General features: G+C 25.5%; 1 protein-coding gene across 50 annotated transcripts in view; it reads right to left on the bottom strand.

The window, feature by feature from the left end:
- Positions 1–14,751, bottom strand: part of LOC129614844 (cell adhesion molecule Dscam2) — a 168,980-nt gene that overhangs the window by 30,480 nt on the left and 123,749 nt on the right. For 3 of the 50 annotated variants that reach the window (XM_055529789.1, XM_055529783.1, XM_055529762.1), the window contains exon 9: positions 4,442–4,729. The exons of 43 other annotated variants lie outside the window; for them this stretch is intronic. In XM_055529789.1, the coding sequence (XP_055385764.1) occupies positions 4,442–4,729 (288 nt within the window). Of the gene's footprint in view, positions 1–3,161; positions 3,450–4,441; positions 4,730–5,341; positions 5,630–14,751 lie in introns of all 50 variants that reach the window. 4 more of the 50 variants (XM_055529763.1, XM_055529788.1, XM_055529779.1 and 1 more) reach the window with 2 other exon arrangements.

Below are 14,751 nucleotides of genomic sequence, written 5' to 3'. Positions count from 1 at the left end.
AAAAAAAAATTAACGAAACACAATTTCAATTAAAACGATAAGGATAATTAATAATAATAATGGAATATTTAAAAACATTTAATTATTATATATTTATAATTGTGTACGTGAACAAAATAATTAAAAATGAACGGTAAATGGTGTGCATTCTATGCAGGAATAATAATAATAAAAAAAAAAATTAAATAAAAACATTCCTTGTTTTTTTTTTAAATAATGTTTTTGTCATATTGTAATGTTTATTTTAAATGAAATGTATGTGTATATGTAATTTGATTGATGTGTTAATGTTATATTGATTTGAAAATAAATATTTGTGCATAAAATAATTTATTTAATTGTTAATTATTATTTTGTGTAGGAATAATAAAAAAAATAAGAAAGGATTAGGATATCCGCTGTTTCGCCATTTTTTTCAAATGCATAATTTAAATTTTGTGTGTAAATAAAATATATTTTATATAAGTTTTTTTTTTTTTTAATTTGTGTATATTGAATTATTTTTATTTATAGTTGTAGTGTGTTGATTGTGTACTTTTGCATAAATAAATTGTTATTATAGTAAGTAATTATTATGAGTAAATATTTTTATCTCATATAATATGCAAAATTAACGCATTATTTTTGTATACATTCTTTACAGCATGAATAAAAAAAATTAAAAAGAAAAATTAAAAATGTATATATATATATATATATATATATATATATATATATATTTGTTGCAGCCAGCAAAATCATAAAACATATATCATTTTTAATAATAATGGGTTGATTATTATTTGAGAAATTATAAAAAAAAAATTGGTTATTATACACAATATTATTGCAATATAACAGTTATTAATAAAGGCTATATACTAACATATGTGTATTTCTTTCATTGTTATTTAAATTATTTACAATCCCCAACATCCTTGAAAGTCAGTTATAAAATTTTGTTTCAGTTAATAGAATTGTTAAGATTAGTGTTTTTTTTTTTTCAAAAAGTATTGTGTATGATACAAGTTTTTTCACAAAATATGAACAAGACAAAAAAAAACCCCACACAATAAATACAGCAAGGAAATTTTCAGAATAGACAAATTATTTTATAGCTAAAATAAACCACTTTCATAATTTTGTTATAAATTTTCCTAATAAAAAGTGAATTTTTTTTAAAAATGTTTTGAATTCGATTAAAAAGTTGAAATGCTTAAGAATTTTCACAAATATTTGAAAAATTCATCAGTTCAATCACAATTTTATTTCCAACTGTATAAGTCAAAAACAAAAATAAGGAAAGCTCTGCAACTAAATTCCGACAAAATAACAATATACGTATAATGGAATTGTTGAAATTTTGAAAATAATATTTTTATTGACTTACATCATGATTGCTTGTACTTCTTTAAAGAGTGTATAAAGACTACCAATTAAATCTTTAGTGTAGTTGGTTTGTTAATTGAAAACTCTTTTATCCGTGAAAAACCAAAATTTGATTTTTATTTCCATAATTCCATATAAAAATATAACACCGTCTAGTAGAACTAATAATATATATTTTAAGTGTAATAGTGTGTTGATATTTTACGTATATGCTTAAAATGAAGCCAAACATTAAAATCAACGATCCTATCTATTATAACAAAATATGAGATCACAATTAATTTACACAGCTAATAAGCAAAATATTACAAAAAGCTCCTCCGTTTTTTCATTATAATAAAATATTTAAAGAAAAACAAAATATGATCGCAAAAGCCATAATCATATACAGCGCTAATATAGTGTGAAGAATTATAAAAGTGTACAAATTTTGTGTATTAATCTATATAATAAAATTTACAAAATATATGCATGTATACATGTATATTAAGATACATTAAGAAAATTTTTATCGAAAAAAAAGTTTATTTTCTATTTTTTTTATTTTTATATATTTATATTATTGTACCCTTAACTGCAAGTCCAGCTGATTGCATTGTGCTACCAGCTTTATTACTTGCTTTACATGTATAATTTCCAGCATGATATGATCCTACTTGTTGTATTATTAATAAACTTGTTTGTTTCCCTACACTTGTTATAGATGCTAATGATGATGTTACTATTTTACCATTTAACATCCATTCAAATTGTATTGGCATATCGCCTTTTGTAACAATACATGTAAATTGAACATAATCACCCTGTTGGCTGATTTCTGCCGATAAGGATAATGGAGCCAAGGATGGAATTTCTTTGAAAATGTTTATATGTATATGGAAAAAACAAAAAAAAAAAAAATACACAATGTAAAATTAGAGAAATAGGTCAGAGAAAAAAATTTTACAAACAAATAAAAAAAAAATAAAATTATTTTTAAAAACTAGATATTTCATATATTTACGAATGCATATAGAATAGGAAAAATATACATGTAATGTTGTTATCATTATTATCAAAGATTTCACCCTTGACTTTCAAAATAGAATGACGTCGTATACCACCAGACAAATTTTAACAATTCATGTAAAATTTCCAGTAATCAACAACACTGACCTGACGTATCGATAACATTAATTCGTTAATTTTATGTTATGATCTCTCAAAATATTGATTATCTTAAACCCAATATAAGTCTATTAATAAATTCCTTGAAGTTATTTTATTAGACATACAATACGAACTGTTTGACCACCATTAGCACCATTTTCATTTAATGGAAATTGTTCCATTTGAGAGATTTCTACATTATATAGGCAAAGTGTATATAATTTTTGTTTTACATTACATTCGAATTACAAACGACTCTAACTTAAAACAAAACACTTGGATCTTGTATCTTATAAAAAACAAATGGTTATTAGATTTTTATTTCTATTATTTTTAATTTCTTTTATTCGAAAATGAAACTAAAATGTATTCCCTATCCCAAATTTTTAACGATATTTTAAGCACTTTTATACAAAATGTATATAAGCAAATACATAAATGATTCACTATAGAAAACACATAAGAGGAAAAACCAACTACCGTTAATAATTTAGTTAAATAACAAAAAAGAAAGAATAGCAAAACACTTTTTTATTTTTATTGTTTTTTTTTGTTTCTCAAACGTGCACTATTCTCTTTTATATATAGATAGTATTTCTATCCTATCATTTAATCGAATATTGAATTAAATTAGCAAAACAAACCCTTAACAGATAGTTTTGTTGTAAGACTAGTAACACCAGCTCTATTAGCTCCTCTACAACTATAATTTCCAGCATGTTCACCCTGAACATTTTCAATATTTAATGTTGAACTTCTTTTTCCTAACATTAATATTGTGATTCCTTTAATTTGATCAGCTGGTTCATCATTAAAATACCATGTTATATTATAAGGTGAATCACCATGTACAACATGACAACTTAATTGAAAATAATCTCCAACAAATAAAGGTTCATCACCAACATTAGACAAAGAGAGTTTTGGAAGAACTAAAAAAAATTTAAAATAAAAAAAATAAATACGACTATTCTTGTAAAAATGAAAATAAATAATGTAAAATTGAAAACAAGAAAAAAATAAACAATCGAAGTAAAACAATAAAATGACAACCGTTGACAATTATTTCTGCTGTATGATTTGTCATTCCAGCGGCATTTTTTCCATAGCATGTATAATTTCCAGCATGATGTCCTTGTATTGATTCTATTGTAAGAACACTACTTCGTGTTCCCATTTTAGACATAACAATACCCAATGTTTCACTATTGGAATCACTTAATTTTACACCATTAAATTCCCAATAAATAACAAGCGGATGATCTCCATGTATTATTGAACATTGTAAAGTTGAATAATCACCAGGATAAAATGCTTCTGATCCAGGAGCAAAAGGTGCTATTTTTGGCAAAACTATATATAATACGAACCAATATGTTAAATATTTGTAAATTAAGAAAACAAAAAAAAAAAATTAGAAATATGCAGAAATTGACAATAAATTTCTCAACTCATATTTGAAAATGTAACAAAAGATGTCGCCTTTTCTTATTGGCTGTCAAAATCTTCTAATTGTTTAATGGAATTTAAATGAAGTCTTAACCCTTTTAACTCTACAAAAAATAATGCCTTGAAATAGTGCATGTTAATTTTTATAATTAAATTTTGACATGTGCTGAACATTTTTGTCATGCTGTTTTTTAAAATAATTTTAATAATAATTAAATAAATGCTTTGATTAGATTAGATATTATAAATATCAAGATATAATTTTCATGCACTAAATATATCAGTGATTTCAACAATTTTATATTGTAAATTTTATCATATTTAATAAGAATATAATAATATGGTGTATTATCAGGAAAAAAGGAAAGATATATATTTCGTAGTTTTTATATTTTCTTTCTATTCTAAATTCAAATTATTTCATATTTTTAGTATTAAATTGTTTGAGCTATATACTTCAATATTATGCTCTAACCATATACATTTAAGGCAGTTGTAAATTTTTTATATCCAGCTCGATTATCAGCCCTACATGTATAATTTCCAGCATGATGACGATCAACGGAATCAATTGTTAAAACACTACTTCTACGACCTGGCTTCATTGTTGTAATACCAGCAATATCGTTGACTAAATTTTCATTTAATGTCCAGGTAATTTTAATTGGTAAATCACCTTTCGGTACATAACATTGTAATGTTAAATATTGACCAGTTTGTGCTGGTCCTTCTTCAAATGCAAATGGAACAATTCTAGGTAGGACTTTAAAATTAAAAAAATAATTCAGTATTGAAAAAAAAAATATTTAAATAACATAATATAAGAAAAGAATAAAGCAAAAAAATAAATATTTTTCAAGTCAACAAATTTTGCAGTTGATACTTAAGTATATTCCGACAATATAACAGTAAATTTAGTACATATAATCATTTATTATAACCTATAATTTTCAATTCGGTAGAATAACTAGCACGGCCAGCTAAATTTTCTCCACGACATGTATAAATACCAGCATGTTGATCACTAACAGTTTCAATTGTTAAAACACTACTTCGACGACCTAATTTTGATATCATTACATCCATATCAACTGGAATCGGTTGATGATTAAATGTCCAAAAAATATCTAAAGGAACATCACCTTCAGTTATTGTACACTGATAGGTTATGTATTGTCCTAAATGAATTGGTGATTTTCCAGAAGAAAATGGCGAGATTTGCGGCGGAACTATACAGGGAATATTATAATATAATACGTAATAATGTATACATGTTTTATAGGAAATGCAGGTATATGATAATAATAAATTAATATTAAATAATAACTAAAAATATATATGTATATTATTATGTAATGAATTTTTATATATTAACCGTTAACTACTAATGCAGCTGAATAATAACTTGTTTCAGCAGAATTTTGTGCTTTACAAGTATAATTTCCAACATGATCTCCATTTACTGAATCAATTGTAAGAACACTAACTTTTTTACCAATTTTTGATGTTGTTATACCCAAAAATGAATTAATTGGATAATCATTGAGAAGCCAATCAATATCGATTGGTAAATCTCCTTTTGAAATTGTACATTGAACTGTTACTGAATCACCAAAATTTGCTGGTTCATCTCCAAAATCAAATGGTGTGATTTTTGGTGGCACTGAATGTAATTTTTTTTTTCGTTCAAATTTATTAATTTCAAATAAAAAATTTCAAATAATATTCTTATTAAACAAGATGTGATATTTAAGATCTTTTCTAAAAAAAATATTTTTTAATATCAAACAACGAAATTGTTATTCTAAAACTTTTATCCCAAAAATTCACTCATTTAATGTAGGTACATATATAGGCTCAAACGAGAAATTTTTCAACACAAAATTTTGAAGTAAGCTCGATTTCACGAATTTGAGGAAAATTATAATTTTATAAGTCAGATGTGACATCCATACCCAGCTAGACAATCGGAGAAAAACGTTAACATTTCTAAGTCAAAATCAGTTTGTTCATTCAACTGATCAAAATACATAAAATTACTGAACAATTTAAACTAATAATAATTTTTTGAAAAATTGAAACTAATAATAATTTTTTCAATGATTTTGCGTCAACAATATTCTATTCTGTTCTAGAAATGTGAATACAAAAAAGCTGTGATACAATATGAAAAGAAGCGATTAACATTCTTAAGCTTAAAGCAGTTTAAGGCAGCATAAATTATACGACAACAATAATCATTATTTTTAGCTTTAAAATTTTAATAGCATCGATTCCTTCATAATTCCAACTTATAATGACTACTGCCAAATTGTGTTGGAATACGATATTATTGTGATTTTAAAATTAAAATATATACAAAGCTGGTGTCATTAGAAGCCCACATGCATGCATATTTAAACTAAAAACTTTAAAAAATAGAAGAAGGATTCCCAAAATAAATCATCAATATAGAAAATTATACAACTTAAAAGATTAAAAATATATTTTCAAACTAATACTCGTAGTCATAATTTAAAAAAAAATGAGGAGATAAGTATATCATTTAAATTTAAAAGATTTAAAATAATTTTTTTTTTTTAAATTAAAAAGTGTACCATTAACAATTAATTCTGCAGTTAAATAAACTGCTGCTGCTTGATTTTTTGCTTTACATGTATAATTTCCAACATGACCAGCATGTACCGAATCAATCATTAAAACACTTAAACGTTTTCCCATCTTTGATATTGATATACCAGAATATGAACTAATTGGATAACCATTGAATAACCATTCAATATCAATTGGTAAATCGCCACTTGATATAAGGCAATTAACTGAAACTGAATCTCCAAAATTTGCTGGTATATCACCAAAATTAAATGGAGCAATTTTTGGTGAAACTGAAATTTTTCATTCAATATTTTTAAATTAAAATTTTTTTTTCTATATATATAAAGGTTAATTTATTGAACAAAAAAATAAAATCCAAAAAAATTAGAAAAAAATAATGCCAAAAAAAATAAATTATTTTTTTTAAATAACCGTTCACAATTAACTCAGCAGTATAATTGACTGATGCTGCATGATTTTTCGCTTTACATGTATAATTTCCAGCATTTTGAGCATTAACGCTATCAATATTTAACATACTAGAGCGTTTTCCACCCTTAATTACTGATACTCCAGAATAAGAATTTAATCCATAACCATTAAATAACCATTCAATATCAATTGGCATATCACCAATTGCTGCCACACATGTTATTGATATTGAATCTTCAAAATTTGCCGGTTCGTCTCCAAAATAAAATGGTGTAATTTTTGGAGGAACTATTTAGAATGTAGTTTAGAATGTAATTTTAGTATGAAAATTAAAAAAAGAATTGAAAATGTAGAAAATAAAAAAAAATTTAATAAAATTGTAAAGTTATCCCGATTTAATGTCTATGAACGATATTTGGAAAATCGGAATTGAAAAATAAAATAATTTCTAAACAAAACAAATATAACTCTTTTTCAAATTATATTTTTATATTAATAATGAAAAAATAACCATTAACAACTAATTCAGCTGTATAATTAACTGTTGCTGCATGATTTTTTGCAATACATGTATAATTTCCAGCATTTCTAGCATTCACACTTTCAATATTCAAAACACTTGACTTTTTTCCAGTTTTCATTGAATTTACACCAGAATATGAATTTAAACCATAGCCATTAAATAACCATTCAATATCTATTGGCAAATCACCAATTGATGCAACACAAGTTATAGAAATTGAATCCTCGAAATTTGCAGGTTCATCACCAAAATAAAATGGTGTAATTTTTGGAGGTACTTTTGATAAATAATTCATATATATAATAATAATTTTACCAAGAAATTGTATTATAATACGAGTATTGGAATTCTAAGAAAAACAACGAATTAAATTATATCAGGGGATTTGGATATAACAAAATTAAACTAATATTCTTAACATAAAACGCAAAGAAATACATTAAAAAAAACAAACAATATCAAATATTTTCAATGAAAAAAAAATATGATTTTTTGATTAGTTTTAATTAATTTTAAAAACCATTAACAATTAAAGTTGCTGTATAATTAACAATTGCAGCTTGATTCTTTGCTGTACAGGTATAATTTCCAGCATTTCTAGCATTGACATTATCAATATTTAACATGTTAGAACGTTTTCCACCCTTAATTACTGATACTCCTGAATATGAATTTAGCCCATAACCATTAAACAACCATTCAATATCAATTGGAGAGTCTCCGCTTAACACTAAACATGTTACTGATGCGGATTCTTCAAAATTTGCAGGTTCATCCCCAAATGAAAATGGCGCTATTTTCGGGGGAACTATATTCAAAAATGAAAATTACTTGAAATAGCCAAAAATATTTATGAATTCACATTTAGATAATACAAAAAATACACAACACAATCTCAATTTCGGTCAGCGGCAATTTAGGAATTGTAATTAATCAAAAAATGATAACGAAAAAATAAATTTTATTTAAATTAAAAACATAACTTCAATATCAAATTATTTTTTAACTAAATATTATCAATCACCATTAACTATTAATTCGGCTGTGAAATTCACGGAAGCAGCGTGATTTTTAGCAATACATGTATAATTTCCAGCATTTCTGCCATTAACGCTATCAATATTTAATACACTTGAACGTTTACCCGATTTCATAAAACTTACACCAGAATATGAATCTAAACCATAGTCATTAAATAACCATTCAATATCAAGCGGAAAATCTCCACTTAAAACTAAACATGTAACCGATGCTGATTCTTCATAATTTGCTGGCTCATCTCCAAATGAAAACGGCGCGATTTTAGGTGGAACTGTTTAAATATTTCAATTTAAATATTTTTTTAAATATTAAACTAGAAAAATATCTTTCAAGAACTATATAGTTCTATTTTAAAGAGAATTTAATTACATGATGGGAATTGGGATTCTTAAATTATTAGCAAAAATATAAATTAAAAATAAAATTTTATCTTAAACTAAAACTTGTTTAGTAAAGAGAGTGTAAAATCACCATTAACTATTAACTGAGAAGTAAAATTGACGGATGCGGCATAATTTTTAGCAATACACGTATAATTTCCGGCATTTCTTGCATTAACACTGTCAATATTTAATACACTCGAACGTTTACCAGTCTTCATAAAACTAACCCCAGAATATGAATTCAATCCGTAACCATTAAATAACCATTCAATATCGATTGGCATATCTCCAATTGAGGCAACACAAGTAATTGTAATTGAATCTTCAAAATTTGCTGGCTCTTCTCCAAAATCAAATGGAGAAATTTTCGGTGGCACTATATATAATTTTTTTTTTATTAACAATTTAGCGGTCCATTACAGGTTTTAATTAAAGGAGGATTTTGTGTTTTTTCTTAAAATAATAAACATAAATATTAAAAATATAAAAATTATAAAAAAAAAATTCTTAATTATAAATTTTTATATTTTATTAACCGTTAACTATTAGTTCTGCAGTGTAATTAACAGAAGAAGCATGATTTTTTGCAACACAAGTATAATTTCCTGCATTTCTTCCATTAACACTATCAATATTTAATATACTAGATCGTTTTCCACCCTTTAAAACCGAAACTCCAGAAAATGAACTAATTCCGTAATCATTGAATAGCCAACTAATATCAATTGGCATGTCCCCACTTGATACAACACAAGTTATTGAAACTGATTCTTCAAAATTAGCAGGTTCATCACCAAATCCAAAAGGTGTTATTTTTGGTGGAACTTTTAAAATAAAATACAACAATAAGGTATTTATATAGCATGTTAAATAATAATTAACTACGTTAATACTCAAATTATAAATATGTTAAGTTCAAAAATAAGAAAAACCGATTATCTTGTGGTTTACAAGTTGAATAACCCTAGTCTACTTTTTGTTACTACTCACACACTACGCAATTTTCAATTAATTTACTTTCTCCTAGTTCAGTTGAAAACCTCAGTTTCATCTTTGATATTACCCATAGGGCTATTTTTATTTAATCAACAAGTACAAGCAATTTTAGAGTAATAAAACTCGGATACAATAATTGGAAAATTATTTTAATATTCTTTATACGTTATATAATTAACTAGTGCGGGAAATCGGTTCTAAAACAGACAAGAAAAAAAAAGCAAAATAATTTAAATATAAAAAAAAGAAAATTAGCTATAATTGCATTCACAAAAACCAAACCAAATAACCATTAACAATTAATTCGGCCGTATAATTAACGGCTGCAGCATGATTTTTAGCTTTACAAGTGTAATTCCCAGCGTGATGTGCATTTACTATGTCTATATTTAAAATACTAGAACGTCTTCCACCTTTTACTACTGAAATACCTTCAGAGAATATACTTAGTTGGTATCCATTAAAAAGCCATTCTATATCAACTGGCATATCACCACTTGCAATAAGACAAGTTATAGAAACAGAATCTTCAAAATTGGCTGGATATTCTCCGAAATCGAATGGTGTTATTCTTGGCGGGACTTTTTAGTTAATAAAATATAGTAATTGATTTTTTAATTTTTAAAAATAATAATTTGAAATTATGCAATTTATACAAAAAGAAAGAATGTTAGAAGAACCTTAATATAATCATTTTTTTGTAATGAATAGATTATAAATTAAGTTCAATCTATTCTAATTATTTATTTCCGCAATACTTATAATATTTTACGACTGCTACAATACTAGGTTTCTATATAGGAATAAATTAAATAATAAAATAAAAATATTAATTACTCAACAATATACTAAAATTAATTTAATTTTATAATAATCGCACCATTAACTATTAAATTTGCTGTATAATTAACTGAAGCTGCTAAATTTTTTGCTTTACATGTATAATTTCCAGCATTATGTGCTCGTACACTATCAATATTCAATATACTTGAACGTTTTCCACCTTTAACAACTGAAACTCCAGCAAATGAATTTAATCCATAATCATTAAATAACCAATCAATATCTATTGGCATATCTCCAATTGATATTAAACACATAACTGATACTGAATCTTCAACATTAGCTGGTTCATCTCCGAAATCAAATGGAGTAATTTTTGGCGGTACTAGATGCGGATTTAAAGGACACGTTTAAAAAAAAAAAATATTTTCAGAGGTAGAAAAATAGTGACAAAATAAAAAAGTTGAAAAAAATTAAATCACAAAAGTAATTGCTAAATTATTAATTAATTCTAATTTATAACCATTAACAATTAATGTCGCAGTATAATTAACAGCTGCTGCATGATTTTTTGCTTTGCATGTATAATTTCCAGCATTTTTCGCACTAACACTATCAATTGTTAACATACTAGATTTTTTTCCTCCTTTTACAACAGAAACTCCCGTATATAAATTAAGACCATAACCATTAAATAACCATTCAATATCCATTGGCATATCACCGGTTGAAATGACGCACATTACCGAAACTGATTCATCATAATTAATAGGTTCATCTCCAAAATCAAATGGCGTTATTTTTGGTGGAACTAAATTTTTATTTGTAAGTATAGAAAATCAGTGATTTTTTCTTTACAATTTTTTTTAACTTAAGGGTAATCAATTGGATTTTATTTTATTTGTCACTAATAAGAATCATTACGATAAAGGTATATGAAAAAATTACTAAATACCAAATCAAACAAAATGAAATTATAAGAAAAAGAAAACTAAAAAAAACTTCAAACGTAAATTTAATATTTTTATGCAAATACCATTAACAATTAAATTTGCTGTATAATTAACAGCTGCGGCATGATTTTTAGCTAAACAAGTATAATTTCCAACATGTCTTGCACTAACATTATCAATATTTAAAATGCTTGTTCTTTTACCCATTTTTCCCACTGATACACCAGAAAATTCGCTTAAAGCAAAATCATTAAAAAGCCATTCAATTTCGATTGGCATATCACCACTAGAAATGACACATGATACCGAAACTGAGTCTTCAAAATTTGCAGGATCATCACCGAAATAGAAAGGTGTTATTTTTGGTGGCACTATTAAATAAAAATATTTTGAATACACACATTTTAAAATATGAGAATATTGTCATAATAATAATCTTATGTAGTCTTGGAGTTGTTCGCAAAACAAAAACTGACATACTCTTAATTCTGAGATTAAAAAAAATAAAAAAATTTTAAAAAATAGTTTTTACAAATTTTAATCTTTACTTTTAATATGTTCTTAAATTTCAAGAACATATTGTGCTTATTGCACGTAAAAGTGGTTAATAAAGGATTTTATGCGTGGTTTTACATAACATTGAACACATTTCAAATTATCATACAATTTAGAGTAACTGATTATGGGGAAAAATAAAAATGGATAACAATTTATTAAACAAAATAAAAATAGTCTACAGAAAAATTAGATATCTTTAAAAAAATATATATATATTGACCATTAACAATCAGTTCCGTAGTAAAATTTACAGAAGCTGCAGAATTCCGTGCTATACATGTATAATTTCCCGCATTTCTGGCGTTTACACTTTCAATTGTTAATATACTTGTCTTCTTTCCGCTTTTAATTACAGATACTCCAGGGAATGTACTTAATCCGTAACCATTAAAAAGCCAATCAATTTCAATTGGAAAATCTCCACTCGAAATTAAACAAGAAACAGTTGCCGGTTCTTCAAAATTTACCGGTTCTTCTCCAAAAGTAAATGGAATAATTTTTGGTGGGACTGTCAAATATTTTTTATTTATTAAAATGACGGCATTTTCAAAATTAGTCAACAATTATTCATTGTATCTTAAGATCAAATTATTCAATAAAATCAAAAAAAATACTATTCATATAAGTTTATTTTAGATTTTAAATAAATTTATGCATTTTAAATATGGCGTTCATAATTTCTGTAATCGTGATTAAGGACTAGGTAAGGATTAAATAAAATACCAAATGAAATGAAATAAATTAGAAACTGAGCTTTACAAAGAAAAAAAAAATCTAATTCTTAAAAAACCAATCTCATCAAAAATATTAACCATTTACAACCAATTCAGTTGTATAATTTACAGCTGCTGCAGGATTTTTAGCTTTACAAGTATAATTTCCAGCATTTCTAGCATTAACACTATCTATATTCAATATACTAGAACGTTTTCCACCTTTGATTATTGATACACCAGAAAATGTGCTTAAACCATAACCATTAAATAACCATTCAATATCAATAGGTTGATCACCACTTGATATGATACAAGTTATAGAAGTAGTTTCTTCAAAATTAGCTGGCTCTTCACCGAACGAGAAAGGAACTATTTTCGGTGGCACTATAATTTATACATATACATTAACAAAACAAAAAAACAATATACATAAGTTTTTTAAGGATCTAGGAAATTTTTTAATGAAATTAAAATTTAAAATTAAAAAAAATTTTAAAATCAATTATAAAAGACACTGAAATAATTTTAATTCTCTTGCTAGATAACCATTAACAGTTAATTCAGCTGTAAAATTTACAGCTGCCGCATCATTTTTAGCCAAACATGTATAATTGCCAGCATTTCTGGCATTCACGCCATCTATAGTTAATATACTCGTTCTTTTGCCACTTTTTAATACTGAAATTCCAGTATACGTACTTAAACCGTAACCATTAAATAACCATTCGATTTCAATTGGAAAATCTCCACTCGATATAATACAAGTAACGGAAGCCGTTTCTTCAAAATTGATTGGTTCCTCCCCAAACGTAAAAGGAACAATTTTTGGTGGGACTATATCAAAAATAATTGAAAAAAATTAAGAAAATAAAATAATAAATATTGATTAAAAAACCAAATTTTTGATTCTACAAATTGCAATATGTAAAAATTTTCGATTAACCATTAACAACTAATTCAGCTGTGTAATTTACAGCCGCGGCTCGATTTTTAGCTAAACAAGTATAGTTTCCAGCATGTTTTGCATTAACACTGTCAATCGTCAACATACTATTACGTTTTCCACCCTTCAAAACTGATATTCCAAAAAATGCACTTATACTATAGTCATTGAATAACCATTCTATATCAATCGGAGAATCACCACTTGAAACAATACACGTTACTGATGCCGTTTCTTCAAAATTCACTGGGTCGTCTCCAAATGAAAATGGAACAATTTTTGGCGGAACTATATTAGAGTTGTATGAATATATTATGAATATATTATAACTTATTAATTTATTAATCATTTTGATTGCAAAGATTTCAAACTAAAAGAAACTTTTAACTTAAGTCATGTATTTTACTCAAAATACGCATATCTATTAGTATTTATATTTTATAATTGTATTTAAAAATTACGAGAGAGGACGGGACTTCTAAAGGACATAAAAATTTAACTATAAAAAAACAAATTCAAATTTTTTTTAAATCAAAAGAATATCGGTTTCATTAACCATTAACAACTAATTCAGCTGTGTAATTTACAGCCGCGGCTCGATTTTTAGCTAAACAAGTATAGTTTCCAGCATGTTTTGCATTAACACTGTCAATCGTCAACATACTATTACGTTTTCCACCCTTCAAAACTGATATTCCAAAAAACGCACTTATACTATAGTCATTAAATAACCATTCTATATCAATCGGAGAATCACCACTTGAAACAATACACATAACTGAAGCTGTTTCTTCAAAATTCACTGGTTCTTCTCCAAAGGAGAATGGAGCTATTTTTGGCGGAACTGTGAAATTTTTATAAT

The sequence above is a fragment of the Condylostylus longicornis genome, unplaced genomic scaffold (assembly GCF_029603195.1).
Source record: "Condylostylus longicornis isolate FDR11 unplaced genomic scaffold, ASM2960319v2 ptg000124l, whole genome shotgun sequence".
In the NCBI taxonomy this organism is placed as follows: domain Eukaryota; kingdom Metazoa; phylum Arthropoda; class Insecta; order Diptera; family Dolichopodidae; genus Condylostylus; species Condylostylus longicornis.
This window is presented reverse-complemented; position numbering and strand designations above follow the sequence as displayed.